This window comes from Notolepis coatsorum (assembly GCF_963971535.1).
Source record: "Notolepis coatsorum genome assembly, chromosome: 11".
NCBI lineage: Eukaryota > Metazoa > Chordata > Actinopteri > Aulopiformes > Paralepididae > Notolepis > Notolepis coatsorum.
The window spans coordinates 20,542,206-20,564,668 of record NC_140175.1 but is presented as its reverse complement, the minus strand read 5'-3'; the positions used below and the strand labels follow the sequence as shown (position 1 = coordinate 20,564,668).

General features: G+C 43.5%; 1 protein-coding gene across 3 annotated transcripts in view; it reads right to left on the bottom strand.

Moving 5' to 3' along the window:
- Positions 1–21,854, bottom strand: part of lin54 (lin-54 DREAM MuvB core complex component) — a 34,544-nt gene extending 12,690 nt beyond the window's left edge. The window contains exons 1-8 of one of the 3 annotated variants that reach the window (XM_084325382.1): positions 21,696–21,854; positions 17,713–18,515; positions 12,953–13,064; positions 8,017–8,147; positions 6,511–6,654; positions 5,382–5,583; positions 3,759–3,832; positions 209–409 (exon numbers count right to left, since the gene is read on the bottom strand). In XM_084325382.1, the coding sequence (XP_084181508.1) occupies positions 209–409; positions 3,759–3,832; positions 5,382–5,583; positions 6,511–6,654; positions 8,017–8,147; positions 12,953–13,064; positions 17,713–18,489 (1,641 nt within the window). In that variant the 5' untranslated portion in view covers positions 18,490–18,515; positions 21,696–21,854. Of the gene's footprint in view, positions 1–208; positions 410–3,758; positions 3,833–5,381; positions 5,584–6,510; positions 6,655–8,016; positions 8,148–12,952; positions 13,065–17,712; positions 18,516–19,368; positions 19,483–21,695 lie in introns of those variants that run through there. The other 2 variants (XM_084325380.1, XM_084325381.1) reach the window with 2 other exon arrangements.
- Between the last annotated feature and the right edge of the window lie 609 nt (positions 21,855–22,463).

Sequence of the window (22,463 nt, the reverse complement as noted above, 5' to 3'; positions counted from 1 at the left end):
TCATCGGGAGCAATTAGGGGGTTAACTGTCTTGCTCAAGGACACTTCGACACGCTGCCCGGCGGCAGGAGCGTGAATCGAACCGGGAACCTTCCGACTGCCTGCTCTACCTCCTGAGCCACTGTGGCCCCCTATAGTAGCCAACACCTTTTGCAAATGGCCGACTGTGTATCAACCTCATGCCAGCAGCAAACGTCAACAATGTCGACTACCTGCGTGACGTATTGCGCCGGCACCACTGCATAGCCCATGTTCCCTCCGCCTGGAGCTGGTGCCAGCACCGTGCCTGGGGGGAGGTTGGTGAGGTTGGGTTGGATCTGGGCTAGAGGGGTGGCGGGCATGATGAGGCGCTGCTGGGTTTGGGTGGTCAACATCTGGGCCGCCGAGGTGAGGAGGGGCTTCGACACGACCTGAGGGGGGAAATACCGCCTTGTTATTAACAATAATTAAACACACGCCTTGTATTCTAGAAGCGTCTGGTGGGATTTTCACTGACCATCCTTGACTGCAGCGCAGAATGAAAAAACTACTAACCTGCATACCGTCTTTTACTATTATGCACTTTTCTACTAAGTAATCTTCCTTGCCTATATTACTACCTAGTACCTACTATGCCAATATTTCTATATTACTACCTACATACTATGCTAATGTCTATACTACTACCAGTACCTACTATGCTAATATGTCTATGCACTCAAGACTGTAGCACGCAAGTTCACAGTTGAACGAACAATCATACCGACTCTTAGCTGCCACAGTGGTACCCTTCCCTTCCTGATGACTTGTTGTACACAACTTGTAAGTCGCTTTGGATAAAAGCGTTTCAGCTAAATGACTAAATGTAAATCCAGAAAGCAAAAAGGAAAAATCCACTCTTAAAATATTCTTAAGAAAATCATCAATTGTCGATGTTCAACACATTCCAGGGATTATTTTCTGATTAAATGTCGTAATTAGGGATGCCCCGATCGATCGGCCAGCGATCGGTATCGGCCGATAATCAGTATAAATATGCGATAGGGGAATTCCGATAATGACTCATATTCGCCGATCGCGGAAACTGATCAAGTGGACTTCTCATTCGCTGTCTGTCTCAGACGCACAGGATCTGCAAACTGCCGCTGCTCCCTAGCCCCGCCCGCACCCGTGTAGAGTTTGTAAACAGAGGAGGCGGCTCCTCTGCATTCGACCTGAGCTAACGTTAGCTACCTAGCTATCGTTACTGTTTAAACAAAATGACCCAGTCAACTATTCACTTTTAGTAGGCATTGTCTAACAGTATTTAGCCGGCTAGCTACTGATAGCTCCGGATATCAACAAATGCCCCAGGAAGTCTAGTAGTCCATGTTGATATCTCCGTTAGCTTGCGTTAGCTTGCGTTAGCTGACGTTAGTTCTCTGTTCAAAACGAAATGTCCCATTGAACTAAAGTTCTGTCTTAACGTCATCTAGCCGGCTAGCAGTAGCTATAGATAGCTCTTGATATCAATGTCTTATAACATTGATTCAATGCGTATTGGAGCTGAGGGCTTGCTGAATGTGAAATGACCAAATAACCGTAACGTTACCAATAGGGTCCAGCTGCAGCGCCGGAGAATCCTTTTTGGAGCTGGAGGCTACTAGAGTACACAGACAGTGGAGCTGTTTGCAGATAGCGAGCATTTTGACTTGTTGCGTGGTGGCAATGTCTCGCAGATAATACAAGTACAAGTCTAATTTTTATTTATTTTTATATAAAATAATTTTTAATTTCTTTTTAATCAAAAACAATCGGTATCGGATCGGTATCGGCCGATATGGCTCACGACGATCGGTGATCGGTGGCAAAAAACGTGATCGGGGCATCCCTAGTCGTAATGTTCCTTTTGGGTGTTCTCACTTCCTCTGATCCTGCGGCGTCTGCCTGTACTTCAGCTGGCGAATAACTACACTTCCCAGAATGCTTTTCGACAAGCCCAACCCAGCCAGGTGCAGTGTGCATCAAAAACGACAGCATTTTGACTGGTCCGACTCGTTAGGTAGCCTAGCTAACAGCTAACTAACTGCCATGTCCAAATGCCTGTGGGCTGTTCTGCCTTTCCAGTGTTTTCCATTCTGCCTCCATGTTCCCTCCTCCTGCATCACATCAGCTACAGGTAACTACAGGAATTGGCCAATGCTGTTCCTGCCTCTCAGTTGGTGGATGATGGTTCCAGCACCATCAGATTGGCCAGTGTGGTCTATGGTGGTACCATTACTCAGTAGTAGGGATGTCCGATATTATCGGCCTACCGATATTATCGGCCGATATTGGCATTAAAATGTGATATCGGAAAATATCGGTATCGGTTTTCAAAAAATTATATATATATTTTTTTACATTTCTATAACCTTTATTTACCCAGGCAAGCAAGTAAGAACAAATTCTGATTTTATTTATTGTCAAAAGTATGCATAATGTTGTGTTAATTCCACAACAAGAGATATGTAATGTTAATTACCTGAAATTATTCCGTTTTGGGGGGGGGGGGAGAAACCCTGCATATATCGGTTGATATCGGTATCGGAAATTAAGAGTTGGACAATATCGGTATCGGTAAAAAAAAAGCCAATATCGAGCATCCCTACTCAGTAGTACTAATTTATACCTGCATATATATATCCACATACGTCTGTACATACCTGGATATAATCCTTTTTACATATCTGTATCTATACATATCCCTTACCTACTCTTACTAGTTACGCTGCTGACCAGTATGACTTACTACCAGTACTAGGGGTGTAACTGTACACAAAAACCACGGTTCGGTACGTACCTCGGTTTTGAAGTCACTTCGGAAATACTTGAGATTTTGATTAACTTGTGGAACCTCGACACCGTTTTATGCAAGCTATGTAAACTACAGCTGGCCTACCTTTTTTGGGAGTTCTAGCGTCAAGAATGTAAGTAGCCTACTTTTCTTTTTTTTAACACTTTATTGTAAATCATCCCTCAGGGTAAAACGTTATTGAATAGAGAAAGAAGCGTCATGCAGGTCCCATTTCATGCCAAGGGAAAAGATATCGTGTCATGTTCATCACACCTAGTTCGGAGCCGTGTTGCAGTGTATGAATGTCCGTTCTATATGCCGCGCAAACTATCATTCATTTGATCTCCGAGGGACGGCCCCTTCTCAATCTAGCACCAATCCTCCTCACGCACTGAGAGAGAGAGGATGTGTGTGTGTGTGTGTGTGTGTGTGTGTGTGTGTGTGTGTGTGTGTGTGTGTGTGTGTGTGTGGGTGTGTGTGTGTGTTCGCACTGTTCGCCACACTATGAGGCTATGCTAAATTAATATTTTGGGAAGGGGAACTTTGGAGCCTTGAATAAAATTCGGCACGCAAAAAAAAGTTCTGCATGCGTGTTCCGTTGGTGGTTAACATACCGTTGCATTCGTTCGGTACACAGCGCGTACTGAACCAAAGGTCCAGTACTGAAACGGTTCGGGACGGACACGTGTACACGTTACACCCCTACTTACTACCATAGTGTCTTTATACCTGTATCACTGTATATATTAATACTACAACTCTGTACATACTACATCTGATTAGCACTATTACTCAGTAGTACTAATTTATATATTTTATACCTAGTTTATAATCACCTGTACATTGTATATTACTATTGCACTTTACTGTTACATTTGCACTCTGGTTGGATGCCAAACCTATTTGCGTTGTTATTATACTGTACTTGTGCTGTATGATGACAATACATCAAATCTAATAATCACCTGTTTCATGGTCTGTGCAGGGATGATTGGGACAGACATCCTCACGGCTCCTGCGTTCACCACCATTGGTTTAGCTGTGGGGCAGAAGCATTTCATTACAAACATTTGATTAAACATTTCATTACAAACGGCACCCTGGAGCAGATATTGCATTTCTGCCCATTACTCCTTTTCCCTGCAAAATTATAAAACCCCAGAAGAAGTGTAAATGGTACCAGCCAGTTTTTATTTTTTTTATAATTCTTTTTACATGCCAATGCGCTGTCACCTACCCACGACCCCACTTTGGGTCGTGACCCGTAGTTTGAGTCAGAACCACTGATGTATACCATCACTGATCACAATGAATGCGTTGTCACAATACCGTCGCCAATGATATTTCTTAATTTACTAAATGTATTGGAGTTTAATCCACTTTGCACATTGCAGCAGTATTGTAAATATTTTGCAATGCAAAATTGGATGAGAAAAGATGATTATATATATATATTATTTTTTCTTCTTTTAAATCAAAGTCACACCACGACACGATGACATCAAAAAGACATTGCTTTGCAGTCTGATGATTTGTACTGGAAATATAAAATTAGCCAATTATCATTATAAAGCCGATTGATTGGAAAACTACCATGAGGTTTTGCCCATATCACCCCCAGCCCTAGGATGAGCTCCACTTGGGCTGTCTCATCCCATCTGGCTAGACGGAGATGACCACTGGTCTGGTCCGGTCAATGCATGTTTATTGTTTATTCGGATCTCCATTAGCTGTCACCTAGGCAACAGCTATTCTTCCTGGGGTCCACATGGAACAAAACAAAAACATACTATGCATTTTAGCATTTTGTACTTTAGTTGTATATTTTGTAGTGTTTGGTCTTTATTCTTTACTGTATGAAGCACAATCTCAGGGGGCTCATACAGAACCAAGCATTACAATATAATGTACATATACCTTATATGTGACAAAACTAAAACAAAACTTGAGAAATGTAACAAAAGAAGGTGAAATTAAGTAACAAACACTTAAAAAATCCCGAACTAAAAGAGTCAAACGCAAAAAAGGGAGAATAATGGACACTTTCAAATAAAAAGTGACGTTAAGAAATACACACACGGGCGGCTAGGTGGTGTAGTGGGCAAGGCGCTCGCCATCAACGCTGGGTTCGAATCCAGCTCTCGGCGTTGCCATCAGCTTGGCTGGTCGTTCACACTAACACAATTGGCAGTGTTAGGGGTGGGAAAGCTGATGGGTGGGTACTGGGCGTTGTGGACAGCGACCCCTACAGTTCGGTCGGGGCGCCTGCACAGCGAGGGTAGGATCTGGAGGGAGGTAGTGTGACCTTCCACACATTACACTCTCCCAGTGAGAGTCTGCGCTGCCAGGCTGGCTGCCGGCTGGCTGCACATGCGTCGGAGGAAAGCATGTGACAGTCTCCGGCCTCTCGGACCAACAGTAGGGGGGAGTGCGCAACAACCAGGAAGGGGGTTGGGAATTGGCATAACGACTTAACAGTGGGATGGGAGAAAAATCGGAAAAAAGGAGGGGGGGGAAAGATAATAATAAAAAAAAAAATACACACATTGAAATAAGGATAATAACAACAATAAAAAAAGAAGTCTGACCCGTCTGTAAGCAGGTGGTACTGAGGCCGGTGGCATGCTGCACGGTGTTGTTCCCGGTGGTGGCCGTGACCAGGCGCACGTAGTGGAACCGGCTGCCCGGCACCTGGATCTGCTGCACGTTGGCCTGCGAGGCCAGAGGGATGACGGTCTTGTACAGCGGGCCGCCGACCCCCCCCACCGACATCGTCTGCACCTTCATGTTCTGCAGAAGGACGTTAGGGACGTGTCAGGCGACAAACAGTTTGTACTTCTGGGGCCCAAGGCCTCTGTGTCCCGGAGGACTGAGGATCTAATTGATCAAATCACATTTAGGTCTAGTCCAAGATTATAGTTTAGAAATGTTCATTTACTGATCAAAAGAATAAATGCTGCAAAAATAGACCGTTCACAAGATACAGAATACCCACAGTCTGATGCCAGTTAGCCGGCTTACGATTCATACGAGAGCTCTAGACCCCAGAATGCAGAGGTTTTATACTTTCATGCAGTGATTTAGATGAATGGTCACATCCGTTGTTCACGTGAGACCATGTTGATCTTCTTGGTTGAGCTGCCGTTAGTGGTTTCAGTTCCCTATGGCAGTAATTAGTCATACATGATTGGGATTCCCTTGTTAGACTAGAATCATCGTTTTATTCTACAGAAGAGCGGTCAAGTCAACATTCAATCAAAAGGAAAGATGGGGGGTGAGGGGTCTCGTCAGGGGTGCCTACTCGTTCCCCTCTAGTTCACAAACCTGAATCTTCCTCAAAGGCTTAAACAACTGCAGTGACAATTGACCGCCCTCCTTTCTTGATCCTCCAATCACAACTGTCATAGGGAGGCAACAATGGTTGTGATTGGAGGATCAAAAAAGAGGCGGGTCAATTGTCACTTGGGTTGTTTAGCTTTTGAGGAAGTAGGTACCCCTGACGAGATCCCAGAGTTAGAGATAGCTCAATCTTTTATCTATTCATTACTAAAAGATTTGCATGCTAAGATTTGTCTTTATTCTTTAAAAAGCATTTGCTTTTTTTCCATACAGAACCAAGCATTTCACTGTAATGTACATGCACCTTAAATGTGACAAATAAAACAAAACTTGAAACACTACACAGCGGAGGGCGGTCTGTCCACCAAGGCACCTCACCTGTGACTGACTGGAGATCACCTTGGCCGGGGACGTGCCGCTGGACTGCTGCACCAGGATCTGCTGGTGGCCCAGGGCTACGTTAAGAGGCAACGTCATGGACTTCTGGGGAGAGTTGGGGGACTGCACGGACACCACGGTCAGCTGGGGAGGGGGACACAGGAGGAGAAGGTTTATGATCAAACACGTCATATGGGACTGCATAATAATAATAGATTAAATTTGTACCGCACTTTATATTCGCGAGAATCTCAGAGTGCTACAGGAGATATAGACAAAAAGTTAAATGAATAAAACAATTCAAATGAATAAAAACAATTAAAATGACTAACAACCGATGAAATGGAAGAACATAAGAGTAAAATAAAATAATAATAATAAAATGAATAGAAGTAAAAATATATTTTTTTTTATCCACTTTTTCTCCCATTTTCTATATTTTCTCCCATCCCAATTTCATATCATCCAATTCAACCCTCCCCTGTCTCGAACGCCGTTTCTTGCCTCCCACAAGCCGGCTGCAATGTGGACTAAGTCATACATAGCACAAGTCCCCTCCGGTACTTGAGGTAACAGCAGTCGCATCTTTTCACCTGCACAGCTCGATCTCTCAATGGCGAGGAGTAACGCGTGGGAGGCTCACGCTGCCCCCGACACTTCCTGATTCCACTGCGCAGGCGCACCAACCGACCTGTAGGAGTCGCTGTCCACAACGCCCGATCCCCACCCATCAGTTTCCCACCCCCTAATACTGCCAATGTGTATTAGTATGAACGACCAGCTAAACTGAAAGCAATGTGGAGCGCTGGGCTCGAACAGGCGAGCCCAGCGTCTCCGCATTTGTGGCGAGCGCCTTGCCCACTACGCCATGTAGCCGCCCAATAGAAGTAAAAATATAAGTAAAAGAAAAATTCAGGCAAAAGCCTTGTTAAAAAGAAATGTTTTTAGGCCCCTTTTAAAAGCCTCGACGGATTGTGGTGCTCTCAGGTGGATGGGGAGAGCATTCCAAAGTCTGGGTGCGGCAGAGCAGAAGGCTCGATCGCCCATGGTGTGCAGCTTAGTCCTGGGGGCTTTGAGGAGGTAGGCTGTGCATGATAATAATGCGAGTGTGCCATCAAACCAAAACTCCTAATCAAAAAGTTTCTAATTATATTCCCTAAATAATTTCAGGTCTCATTTGGTGAGAAATCCGACTTAGTATTTGGTACTTAGATTATATCTATTGTCATCATATTAGCACAAGTACACTACAATGAAAAGAAGTTTGGCATCCAACCAAATATATATATATATATATATATATGCAGTAAATATAAACATATAAATATTATTATTATTGTGATTATTAAATAGAACAACAACATTTCACGAGATGATCCACTATACAGAACAAATGACAGAAACACCATATGATCACAACGACAAGACTATAAAAAGTGTAAACAATAGGAGAAGACCAGGGGTTCTGTTCTTGGTTAAATGTAGGCAGTGCTGAGCAGGACTCACCTTGCTGGGAGACTTGAGGGGCGAGATTGCGATCTTGTTGCTGGAGAGGCCGGGTATGCTGGCGCTGAGGGACTCGGAGAGGGTGATGGTCCTCGGGGGCGTCACCGGGGAGCTCTGGGTCATGACACGTCCTAGTAGGAGCACAGAGACACAGAGACAGAGAGGAGACAAACATTCACAGAGTCAACGCTGCAAATGGTTTGTAAAACTATTCCAAAAGGTTATTCAAATGTTTTTACAAACACACAACAAAACACCAGTCTGGCCGTAACAATTCCCTATACCTATATAGACGCATGAGTAATGTTTTCCAAGATTGAGTACTCGCATGAATTACTCAAGTAGTGCTTGAGTAATTGTTTAGGGAAATACATGTTTAGAACACATCTTAAAGTGCATGGCAGCAGCAGCAATAATAATGAGATCAGTGATTCCCGCTGCATGTTAATACTTTGGGGGGCCTACTCAGTGAGCACTCATTTGCATTGGTGGCAATGAGTGCTCAGTGAGTAAAAAAACTTAAAAAACCATAAATTATAATTTGGGGGGAGCCACCCATAAATTATACTTTGGGGTTTATACTGGTAAACAAACGGCCTCTATGGGCGTGAGTCCAGACCCACTTTTGGAATCAAATGATGACGTCAGTGGGATCATCTCCTTCATCAACTCCTAAGCATCCCCCGGGACAACATCACTAGCCCCGCCCCTAAACAAGACAGGACGGATCCACTGCTCAAACAGGCCGTGCCGTCTGTGCAACCATTAAGTTTGGTGCTCATTTCATTCACCAGTTTGTATATAGTTCAAATAAAGTTATCCGGTGATTGATGATCAGATACCAGTGTGGAGTTTTCTGTCTTAAATTTGATATACCGTAATTCCTCTAATAGTAACCCCGGCTTGTATTTGTTTCAACTGTAGCGGGTACCAGGCTTGTATTAGGAGGAGGCCTGTATAAGAGGGAGGCCTATATTTCAAATTTTCAAACGGATCATAATGAATAAATCAACATTTTGTGTCAGTTTGAACCCAGTAAAATGTACTGGGTTCATTTATTGAAACCAAGTACTGTATGAAATAGTAAACAGTGCAATTACAGGTGGTCACTGGTCATTTCAACGTTTTCAAAGTGAAATCAAGTAACTAGCTCAGTATGCAGCTCAGTATATTAGTAACCCGGCTTGTATTAGGAGGCCGGCTTATAATTGCTTAGCTCAAGAACGCACCCGGCCATTAATAGAGACCCGGCTTGTATTTGAGACCCGGTTACTATTAGAGGAATTACGGTAGATCATGTTCTTTGTTGGTTTGTGAGGATGTTAATACACACTTGGTAAGATGTGTGTATGAAAGAAGACCACAAAAAACAGCAGTGACTGCTCTCAGACACCACCACCAGTTGTAGGTTGTTTGAAGTGCTGTGTTACTATGAAAATTCACTAGAATGCAGGATTTGAAAAAAAAACTCAATTTCTCACACACTAGGGATGGGTACCGTTCACATTTGAACCGATACGGTACCGGTACCTGTGAATCGATACCCAATGGTACCTTTTTTCGGTACTTTAGTCTCTAAAAATGTAATCTACCTACCTCAGTTGTGGGGGGAAAAAATCAAAACTTCAAATAACCACACTTTAGACAGTTTTTGGCTTGCCATTGCCCAGACTGCTTTGTTGTTGAATCAAGTCAAATCCTAGGTAAGCGTATATTGTGCGTGTGAACGTTGACATGAAAAGAAAAAAGTTAAAAGAATTAAAAAAAAAAAGTGTAATTTTTTTTTATATACTATATATATATATACCCTCCCCCCCCCCCCCCCCCCCCCCCCCCCTACAGTACCGACAACGGTATCTCATGTGAATCGATACTCGGTAGTACCGATGTGTTTCGGTAAGTACCTTTAAAAGTACCGAATTCGGTACCCATCCCTAACACACACAACCGATTTTATTATGTCTCACTCCATGGACATAACAATGCACAGCAATATACCTGATGCTTAAAGCTTATTGTCAGTTACCATTTGTAATAACTTAACACAGTGTTTCTCAAAGTGTGGGGTGCGCCCTCTCCCTCTCGCTGTACTTCAATGAAGTCATTTTGTTGGGGCCCAAAACATTTTGGTCCACCAAAGGGGGGCCTGACAGAAGAGGTTTGAGAACCACTGGCTGAACAGCAGCGGAGGAGGGAAGTAATCCGTCAGCCAGCGGCAGCAAGAACAGAATCATCAGCTGGTGAAACAAAACAACAACGCAGGCCCAAGAGGCTAAAGCTGTGGCAGCTTGAATAGATCATTTGTATTTGTCCACTTTCGTGGAAATTTGTCTTTGGCTTCACCATGGTTGCAAACAAACAACAAGACAACACAGTACAAACACACCATACAGGCAAATAACAAATAACATCCAGGTCTCTGTCTTGTCCATCGGCTTTGGCGTGTTTGCGTTTGTAAGAGCCGCGTGGTCGACGTGGTGACGTACGCGTCAACTCTGAGCTCCACTGCCTGAACCCTAAGCAGTTAGTTACCCATACTATACCAACTTTGAACTCAGTTGCCTATACTCAATTTATACCTACCTACCTACTGATTTCACTGTCTACAACTGCTCTACACTGTAATCATAATAACTACCTACTTCATACTGTGTAGTCTACCCTATCATCTAGGTCGTCCTCGGACGGGCCCTCCATCGGTGCTTCCAGTCAACCCGATCCTCCATACATCTGGCTAGCTCGCCGGTGCATTCTGTTCCCGCATCTCTCCTGAGTACGTCCTCGTAGGTTAATGTGGGACGTCCTCGTGATCGATGACCGTGTGTTGGTTCCCACAGCACAAGTTTGCTGTTTGGCAGCTCATGGTGTCTCTGGCAGTGACCTGCCAGCCTCATTCTCCTGACTGCCACTTTATCGCTCACCTTTAGCACCCCCCCATACAAGTTTGCATTAGTGACATGCTCATCCCTGTTGATGTTGAGCACCACACGCATCATTCTGGTGTAGCACCCATCCAAGGACTTCTGCAGGGTGGGCTTCAAGGTCCAGCATTCACTGCCATACAAAAGGACAGACTCAACTGTTACATGAAAGAAGTTGAGCTTGATTTGACGGGGGAGGTTGGATTTCCACACACTGGTCATGCCGTTCAGAGCCCTCCACGCAAGCGCCTTCCTCACTTTAAGGTCTTGCTCGGACGAGTTGACCCACGAACCCAGGTATTTGAAATCACCGACTTCCTTTAGAGCAGTGCCTCCTGTTGTCCTTAGAGGTGGATGATCCGGGAGGATGTTATACATTATGACCTCGGTTTTCTTTAGCATTTAGCCTAAGGCCAACCTTGGCGCACTGCGTCTCCACTCTGCACAGGAGTTCCTGCTCCACGTGGTCAGAGAGCAGGCTGATGTCGTCCGCGTAGTCAAGGTCTGTTAGGACTATGGCGGGGTGTCATCTCGATCTCCTTGGGGTTATTGTGAGACCAAGTTCCTGCTCCCGTCCATTGATGGCAAATATAATATAATATAAGCAAATAGCATGTACAATAGTGATGTATATATTGTATATATATACACATTTATATTTACTGCATATATATATCCATGTCTGAATATACCTCCATATAATCCATATAGCTCTGCATGATAGCATGTACAACAAGGCTGTATATACCGTAGATATATACGGTATATATAATATATATATTTATTCTTACCATATGTATATATAATAATAATAATAATAGTCAGTCAAAACAGTCAGTTACCATTTGTAACAATTACATTACCTCCACTCTGTCTGCATATATACATATATATCCACGGTCTGTCTGTACATACCTGCATATAATCCTTTTACATATCTGTAGATACTATATCTATACATATCCCTTACCTACTCTTACTAGTTACGCTTCTGGCCAGTATGACTTACTACCATAATGTCTTTATACCTGTATCACTGTACATATTAATACTACAATTCTGTACATACATCTGATTAGCACTATTCCTCAGTAGTACTCATGTATATATTTTATACCCAGTTTAATCACCTGTACATTGTATATTACTATTGCACTTTATTGTTACACATGCACTCGTTGGATGGAAAACTTATTTTCGTTGTGCTGCATGATGACAATACATTAGAATCTACCGTAATTTTAGGACTATAAGCCGCACCTTTTCCCCCCATTTTTCGACCCTGCAGCTTATATAACGGTGCGGCTTATGTGACTCGACGTGACCAAACGCGAAAATGTAAAAATCGAAATATTGCTTTTTTGACTGCATTGAAATGTTATTCATCTGTTCCCTTATTTGCTAAACTTAATACAACTTGTAAATGAGTTAATTCTTGTTATTTGTCCAACAGTATTGTGTCCCAATGATGGTGGGAAGACTGTAATTAAACATTTAAAACACCTGCGCGGCTTATAGTCCAGTGTGGCTTATATATGTACACATCATTCAATTTAGCTGCTGCGGTTTATATTCAGGTGCGGTTTATAGTGCGAAAATTACGGTAATCTAATGTAATGTAATCTAATCTCCCCCAGCTATGACAGCTGTCACAAATTCAGATCACCATGACCCAACACAGACGGCAGTGGGAGGGGCCTATCAGGAGAGGTAATATGCTAATCATCCAAATGTAATTAAATGGTAAATAAATGGCTGCATTTATATAACAGCTTTTATCCAAAGTGCTTTACAATTTGTTCCTCACATTCACTCACACACCGACGGCGGAGGCAACCATTCAAGGTGCCGACCTGCTCATCGGGAGCAGTTAGGGGTTAAGTGTCTTGCTCAAGGACACTTCGACGCGCTGCCAGGAGGGAGCAGGAATCGAACCGGGAACCTGCGGATTACCAGACGACTGCTCCATCTCCTGAGCCACTGTTGCCCCCAAAATGTAAATTAAATATAATTACCTGCAATAACAGGCGAGACGGACGTCTGCGTTGTCATTCCTTTGCTGTTGACCGTTTTAGTGATGATGAACTTAATCGGCGCTGATGTGGAAACTTGTGTTTTCTTAGCAATCTGTAAAGAAATATTAGAACAATAAACATCCGTAAAGATAAGGATCAGGTACGTCAACATTCACAGGCCATTTAGGCCAGCAGTGGAGGCTCAGTGCTGACGCCGAGCATGGCTCCTGTACACAAGATGGATATTATCAAAACATTGCTTGAGGGGCATTTGATTATTTCTTTCCGTTTAACCCACAAGATTTGTTTGAGATTATTGAGCAATCAATTGTATTTATTTAACCAGGCAGGTCAATTAAGAACTAATTCTTATTTCACAATGACGGCCTGGCGTGAGAGGACAAAAGGACCCCTTGAAGGGAAACAGGAAAAAAGGCACAAAAGAAAAATTATAAAATAGAAAAGAGACAGACGATACATACATCACCAGACGTAAGGGAAATAATTAAAACACACATCAAACAAACAACCAAATAAAATTACAAGGTATGTAATACATGAAGCAGAACGGGTTGGGTGACAGTTAGTTGCAGGTGTGTGTAAACAACTCTGTGATAGAGTCCTTAACCCTTTCACTGCCACAAACCGTCGGTAGTGTGATAGTAAAGGGTTAACCTTCTGTAGTGTGGCAGTGAAAGGGGTAACCTGCTGTCGTGTGGCAGTGAAAGGGTTAACCTTCTGTGTATTGTCGCAGCGAAAGGGTTAACCGTTTGGTAGTGCGGCGGTGAAAGGGTTAAAAGTAGTAAGGGGGATCATTTTGTCCTTTTTCTTTTGCATCGGGGAAAGGCCGACTATATTCATTCATTCAAACCTTTATTTATTCTCGAGAAGGACAATTTAGGCATTTTCACTTGGATTGGTCCCTGGGGCGCGCCCCTTGGCGACACCCCTATCTGCTCCCGGCTGCCCTTAGAGGGGAAGGACAACGGGATGGGTCAAGTGCAGAGACTCAATAGCATCGGCAACCCAACTAATTGCATGTGTGTGTGTTCCTGTGTGTGTGCCGCCCATCGCATGTCTGCCTGCATGCCAAATAAAGACTTCTCCAAAGTCCAGTTATTATATTAAAATAAGGCCTCACTAGAGTAAAGACATAATGGGCCTAACATGACATTTTGCATAAATCTGGTTGCACAATTAAATACATTTTAATTTCCCTTCAAATGCTATACAACACTAAGTGAGTGTGTGGGGAATGGGTGTTGGTGACAAGTAGCAGGTGAAACTATGAACTCCAAAAATGACCATTAGGCCAAATCCATTAGGTCAGGTGACATGATTTTAAAAACAATGAGTGAAAAGACTTATAAATACCTATAAACTATAAATACCATACCTTACTATTTTATTTTCTTAAGGTGAGTGGGCAGTGCTCTACTTGTATATTTTCAGCTGAGAGGTGCAGCACGGTGGTGTAGTGGTTAACACTGTCACCTCACAGCAAGAAGGTCCAGGGTTCGATTCCCGCTTGAGGACCAGGTTTCCATGATGCCAGGTACTCAGGTGGGGTATCTCCCGGGCCTTTCTGTGTGGAGTTTGCATGTTCTCCCCATGCTCGCAAGGGTTTCCCCCCGATAAGATAAACCCAATGGAAAAACATGCACAACAGATCGCTAACGCTGTGGCGTCCTTGACGAAGACGGACAGAAGCACTTGGATTGGTCCCCGGGGCGCGGCTCACGTTGTTGCCCCATCTGCTCCCAGCTGCCCATGGGGGGGAAGGACACCGGGATGGGAAAAGTGCAGAGAGACATTTCATCTGCGACTCAGTGCATGTGTGTGTGTGTTCCTGTGGGTCGCCCATCTCGCGTGTGTTAAAACTGCATGACAAATAAAGACTTCTAGACAGTCTAGTCTAACAAAAAATTCTAGTCTAGTTCTAGTCTAGTCTAACACCTCTACATTAGTGAACAGAAGAATCACAGGGCACGTGAGGCGTAGCGGTGGGACGATACGAGTAACTCACAACACCATACTGATATTTGGCCCTCGATAATATTGTGATATGCCATATGATATGCCCATATCTATAATCTATATATTGCAAGAAATTCTATCTACGATACATCACGATATCTGTGTAACTGAAGAAAAAGATACCCATAAAAAAGGCAAAAAGCAGGAATTATGTATTTATTCACAGAATTGACATGGAAGCTCATCAGATTCTTTAGTGTGCATCAGAAACTGGCCGATTGTACATTAAATAATGTACAACAATTTGCATAGTGCCTCTTTAAACACACTGACCGCAACTTGTAATTATTAACTATTAATTATGTCCCCCAGCTAAAAAACGGTGTTACCATCTGCAATAAGGAAATATATTATACACACACCATCATGCATCGGTTTTATCTATAAGATAACGTTTTCAGTCTGTTCACCTCATTCCAATCATTATTATTGCAGTAAAATGGGATTGTCAAGCAAAAACAATAAATGAATCGACCGCCCTCCCCACCCCTAGTGAGAAGGCTTCAACCGCAAACATATCTATATTTGATCCATTCGTTGGTGTGGCGCTGTCTGCAAGATAGTGCACAAGCTTTAGTAGTTTAGAGCTCGGCCTGTTGTAATAAGCATAGTCTCTGTAGCTGGTTTAAAGGGCTGCGGGCACCTGGCTGTTGTAATAAGCATCGTCTCTGTAGCTGGTTAAGGGCTGCGGGCACCTGGCTGTTGTAATAAGCATCGTCTCTGTAGCTGGTTAAGGGCTGCGGGCGCCTGGCTGTTGTAATAAGCATCGTCTCTGTAGCTGGTTAAGGGCTGCGCGAGTGGGGGAGTAATCGCCTGGTGGTCACACCCCGTAATATACAACAAAGGTCATATCTTGTTCCTCATTGAGAGCAGGAGGGGAGGGAGACAGAAAGGCGAGCAGGAGGGGAGGAGGGAGACAGAAAGGCGAGCAGGAGGGGAGGAGGGAGACAGAAAGGCGAGCAGGAGGGGAGGAGGGAGACAGAAAGGCGAGCAGGAGGGGAGGAGGGAGACAGAAAGGCGAGCAGGAGGGGAGGAGGGAGACAGAAAGGCGCTGGTGGGATGCAGTCCTAGAATGAATCAGGGGATTCTGCCGCTATGTCACTAAACACCACCAAGGTCCTCAGGTGGGTAGGTAAAAACCTAGAGAAAACTGATATCTGGCACATTTAGGTGACAAATACAAAGATGAGTATTTATTGATGAAAATACATAAAAACGTGTTGGTCTTCTTTGTACTACCAATACATACTCATCTTTGTATTCCTCCCGACCCTGTGCCAGATTTCCGTTTTCTTTTCTTTTTTTTGTGTGTGGGGGGGGGGGGTTTGATCTTAGGCCAGTATGGTACATGACATGTGACCCCAGAGGCGGGGGTATTGATTAGGGATGGGCACAGATTTTTGGATATTTGCTCAATTATAAAAAATAGAATAGTTGATGCGAATATCGCTTCGTCTCAAAAAATATATTTTCCCTTGTTTTTACTGGCACCTACACTGTAGTGTATCACAGTCACGAAAGGGGCTAAAGGAGCAGGAGGATATTGATCACCGCGTCACATTCACATATCTCTTCAATCAAGGCCTGACACAGGCTGAAATAGCTTTATGCCTTGCTGTTACAGATAATATATATATATACACATTAGTGTGCGTCATCTAAAAAGACGGTTAGCAAAGGCTTCAGCTTTACCGGCGGCGCAATTAAAGTGAGCTCTCAAAGAGCACGGCTACGGGAGGCTGCAACTCGAAGCTGGCCCCTGTATGTCCAAACCCCTCCCACCCCCTCCAAATGTACAGTTTCCTCCCCATCCATCGTATATTTTCTGTTAGGATCTGTTTAACAGTACTGTATATTTGCATATCTTGTATGTCACAAATGTAACAGTACTGTGTGTATACCTGTATGTCATGTACCCCCCTGAAATAAATTTATTCGTTATCACAGGAAAACGGAGTAAATAAAATGTATGAATGTACGGCGTCTTAGGGCTTCCGTACATTTCACAGCTTTTTCTGGCCACGCAGGACCGATAGAGGAGAGAGGGAGAACGGGAGGAGAGGTAGGTAAGATATGCGGCAAATGGCCACCGGGACTGGGAAACGAACCCGGGGCGACCGCTTCGCGACTCAGCGCGCTATATGGTGTGCTACTGGAGCGCCCCGTTTTATATGTGTTTTAACCATTTCCCATACCTCTGTGATGTTTGTACTATCCGTCTCTTCCATTTTTTTATTTATGTGTCCCCTGTCCCTGTTACCCTTTCGAGGGGACCTTTTTCCTCTCGCCAGGCCGTCACTGAAAATCTGAATTAGTTCTTAATATATATATATATTAGGGGTGTTACGATACGGTACGTACCTCGGTTTTGAAGTCAAGGTTCGGTACGGGTTTTCGGTACAGTGGGGGAAAGTTTGGCTTTCCATGTTCCACTCAGGGGTGATGTAGTGTGCAGTAACTAATTGTACTTGTAGGGCTGTCAATCAATATTCTATATTGAAATTAATAATCGACTTGTAAAAAAATATATATATATAATAATAATAATTATATTAGATTGTGGAAAAAACATACTGTTGTATTCGTTCGGTACACAGCCGTTCAGCACGGTACGGTAGACACTGAAATGGTTTGGTACGGATACGTGTACCTTTACACCCCTAATACATATAAAATACACATCTTTAATCTAAAACTAGTGAAAAGAGTTCCCTCTCACTCACCTGCACCGTCTTCAGCTGCTGGGCCTGCAGCGTGTGCAGCTGGCTGGCAGGGCTCATCATGGACTGCAAGCCCATCACCGGCTTCAGCTCAGTCCTCCCCCCGATGGTCACCACCTTAAACTGCTGAGGCTGACACTTGCCGTCCCCAAACACCTGCCCGAGGCCGGGCTTGTTGCCCGGGTGGGGCAACTGCAGCACTATGGGCTGCCCCGACTTCCCGATGGTCGTGACCAAGAGTTTCTGCCCTTCCGGCTTGAGGAGCTGCCCCGAGGTGCCGGGAGTCCTGGCCACCTGGTCGGTGGCGAGGTGAGACGAGGCCACCTTGTTGAGGATGATCTGGTGGTTGGCGGAGATGGTGAAGGGAGCGGAGAGCTTCTGTAGGCCACCCGTGGGGAGATTCACCACTGTCGTTTTGGTGGTGGCGGCGGCCGTGGAGGTCACCAGGGCCGGTCTGAGAGTGAGGGGGGACAAGGTGGACATGCTCGAGGGCGAGAGGAGGAGCTGGCTCCCCGACCTGATGTTACACAGCGTGGAGGAGTCCGTGGCGGTGGTCAGGACCTGGGTGCGTTGTTGAGTCAGTGGGACGCCCGAGATCAGGCTCAGAGAAGAAACAAGGGGCGTGTCCGTCTCCATGGGGACCGGCATGTCCTCGCCGGGCTCCGGGAGGACGGCGGCGCTGACGGGTTGGGAGGGAGGGTCCTCCTCCATCACTATGGCCTCGGTGTCCATGATCTCGTCAGGGAGGAGACTGTTGAGCTCCGGCGACACCACGTCCATGCTGGCAAAGATTCTGTTCTCAGTTACTGCAACGACAAAGAGAAATCAAATGTTTATCACCGTCATGTCCTTTGACATGTCCTGTCAAACTGTCATTACTCAGTGGTAAAATATGCATAATAATAAAGTTATATGTCTTTCACAACTTCTTTTAAATATACTTTCTAAATGTGTAATAGAGTGTTAATTCATTATAATTGCTAAATAAAAAAATGTGGGATATTGTGCAGTTAGCATAAACATAGGTGATGCATCACGAACACTACGATTAATAAAGTTGCAATGCATGGTCTACCCTGAATACATGAGCTAAATGGTGCATGTAATAATATGGCATGGGGTAAATGTTACTGCATTCATTGTTTTACAACAACAACAAAGCCACATCTGAAAAAAACAAAAACTGAAAAGTCTGAATATTTCCTAAAAGTAAAAATCAACTCAAACAGCAAAACGAACAGGATTTTTAGTTGCAAACAGAATCAAACGGGCACAAAACAGAAACGGACGAATAATAACATGCGACCAAGAAGAAGAAGAAACCAGCCGGAGAGTTAATAATAAAGCTAGTAGCTACTAGCAGGTTAGCAGCTACACCACTTTGAGCCACAACAACAACAAACCACCAGCTTCTGAACAGGCGAAGCTAAGCTACCTAGCAACGCGTTGGACGACGTTGGAACTGTAATAATATAATTATTGCTATAATATTTTCACTAGTCAAGTGCTGAGGGAACGCGTCAGGTTCACAGCGCCTCTCTTAGCCGGAGAGAGAGAGTCTGACAGCTGATGTCGGCTGAGCTAGGAGGCCTCGCTGAAACTGAAACACAGCCCTGCTGCCAGAATAACAATCTTTGTGTCCAGTTCCACTTCACTCACTTCTGCTGCCGACGCGTAAAATGCACATCGAGGAAAACTCCAACAATCGCTTTGAGATCAGTTCATCATGTCTCATATAAAAAAATTATGAGTTGTTTTGAAAAGTGTGCTGCTAATCATCAGCTGGTCGCCACCCAGAGAGAGGGGGAGAGAGAGAGAAGGAGAGAGAGACAGAGAGAGAGGCTGTTAGCTGCCTGCGTTACTATTTCAGGCCGGGGTTGGATTTCGAAAGATCCGCCATTTTCACCTCGTCATCAGCTCCGACTACTAGTTAGCTCGCTGGCTAACAGCTCTGGAGGATTAGTGGGGGATCCGTTTTTATACAATTTATTAATATACATTATGTATCCAAATAATAATTTCTGAGAATGAGCTTCTCGTATCCTTCTTATGGACTAGCACAACTTGTCACGTTTCTTTTCTGTCACTTGACTATTATACTGTATATAGTATAGGTATAGTACTATAAGTATACTGTAGTACAGCTGTACTGTATTGTACCCATTCTGCAATCTGTTAATAAAATGTTCAATCAATCAATCAAGGATGATGCACCTTATTAACCAGACACATTTAGTCTGCATTTGCACTTATTGTAGTAAATAAAACATGAGTACATAGGGTTTCTGCACCATTTCTTTTTATTTGATTTTTTTTTTTTTTTTTTTTTTTTTACATCTGACCATAAATAATATAAGTTATCTCGACTTGCCTGTAAGCAAGACCAAGGGCAAAAAGGATGGGCAGTTTTAAAAAATGTGTCTGATTATATTATTAGTTCCAGGAATGTCAACTGCAGGAGTTGTTAAATTGCAGGCCTGGAAAAGGAGACAGCTGCAAAACACACAGGACACTGCTGGTGGCACTGGTGAGGTGACACAAACCATTGAGGTGTTGGAATAATAGTCCACAGAAAGTGGCATGACGTTATGAGTCTGCTTTAGTTGTATACTTTAGTTGTATATTGTATATGTTGTTGTATAGTGTTTGGTTTTTATTATTTTTATAAATGGTATGGCTGCATTTATATAGCGCTGCCTTTTATCCAAAGCGCTTTACAATTTGTTCCTCACATTTTACCCATTCATTCACACACCGACAGCGGAGGCAACCGTGCAAGAGGCCAACCTGCTCACCGGGAGCAGTTAGGGGTTAAGTGCCTTGCTCAAGGGCACTTCGACACGCTGCCCGGGAGGAGCGGGAATCGAACCGGGAACCTCCGGATTGCCAGACGACTGCTCTACCTCCTGAGCCACTGTCGCCCCCCTTTTTACTGTATGAAGTACAATCTCAGGAGGAGGCTCATACAGAACCAAGCATTTCACTGTAGTGTACAATGTACCTTATGTGACAAATAAAACAAAACTTGAACTTGAAACTTGCTAGCTACGTGGCCATTATATTATAAACTAAAACTTGACAACTACTTTCCTCGCCAACCTCCGAGCTCGGCACTCAGGTTATTATTATTTGTTTAGTTATATGCCTGCAAACGGAATTATTTTACATACCAAATATTATGATGCATAATTGAATTTGCAAAAGCTGTTTTTTCCTTTGATGCACCTGGAATGCCCTCAAAATCGACTCTGTTGCATTTAAAAGTATGATCTCCGACCACTGTGTGTCAACTTGTACTGTCTTATCTGATTTTTTGTTATTGTTTATTCTTATTTATTGTGCCTCTATATGTATGAAACTGCTGATAAGACTGTCTTTGTTTTGTAAGCTCGTCGTAGCTGTAAATTAGTCGGGTAACCTCAGTGTCTTCTCACGACGAGTTGAAATAATGGTTTTAAATTAAATGAATTGAAATGCTACTAAATATCAAAGTAAACTAAATGTGAATGCTTTGCATGTTTGTGTTGCAGATTGATTGATTGATTGATTGAACACTTTATTAACAGATTGCAGAATGGGTACAAATTCAGTACGGCTCAATACACACAATTGTTAAGGGGATGCAGACCAGAGAAAGACTTTCGTCTTGTTTACATCAGGGTCCCCCATTTTCAATTCATCAGGACATACATGACATACAGATAGACAGTACTGTTACATCTATAAATGTATGACATACCACAGATTTGCAAATACAGTACTGTTTGTGATACAAAGAGTCTAAAAAAGAGAGTATATACATTTGACGTAGAAACTGTACATAGGTAGAAGTGTTGAGCCCAGCTCTTTCAGACTTCTTCTCGCTAGTAGCTATTGTTACTACTGTCATCATCAGCTGCAGCAGAGCAGTAGCAGCAACTTGCTGAGCTCGCTAACAGACATTAGCTACAGCTAGCCTACATTCTCCACCCCACACAGGTCCTTACGTGTCCTCCTGCGCCTCGGCCTCGGTGTCCTCGAGTCCTCGAACGTCTCAACGCGAACCCACGCCTAGCCGATCTCTCTCTCGTGAAGGACAATCATTCCACATAAAAAACCAGGCCAGACGAGAAAATATTATACGATTGTTCAAAATACCGCGCCGAGCGCCATTTTTTCACCCTGACATCCCATAATACTGTCACCACGCCCTCCTTGGTGATACGTCATCACCCCCGCGTCATTTTTTTTTTTTTACGTTTCTTGTTTGTGGAGTGTTGGGAGGTTTAAATGTTTGTCGCCATCTAGTGGGCGTAGAAATGTGAGCGCTTGATACAAGGGTAGATCGAAGAGTTCTCTACTCATTGTATGATAATGTGCCCCCCCCCCAAAAAACATTATAATTATATATAATTGTAATATAATATTTTAATGCATTTTGATAATAATAATAATACCTTTTATTTGTATATCATCTCTGTTGCCTATACTCAATTTATACCTACCTATTGCTTTCACTGTTGATTGATTGATTGATTGATTGATTGCTTGATTGATTGATTGATTGATTGATTGATTGATTGAAACCGGGGATGCAGACCAGAGAAAGACTTTCGTCTTGTTTACATCAGGGTCCCCCATTTTCAATTCATAATGACATTTATGACATACACAATATACAGATATACAAATCTAATCTAATCATCTAATCTAAACTAATCATGACATTTATGACATACATGACATACACATACAGATATGCAGTACTGTTACAT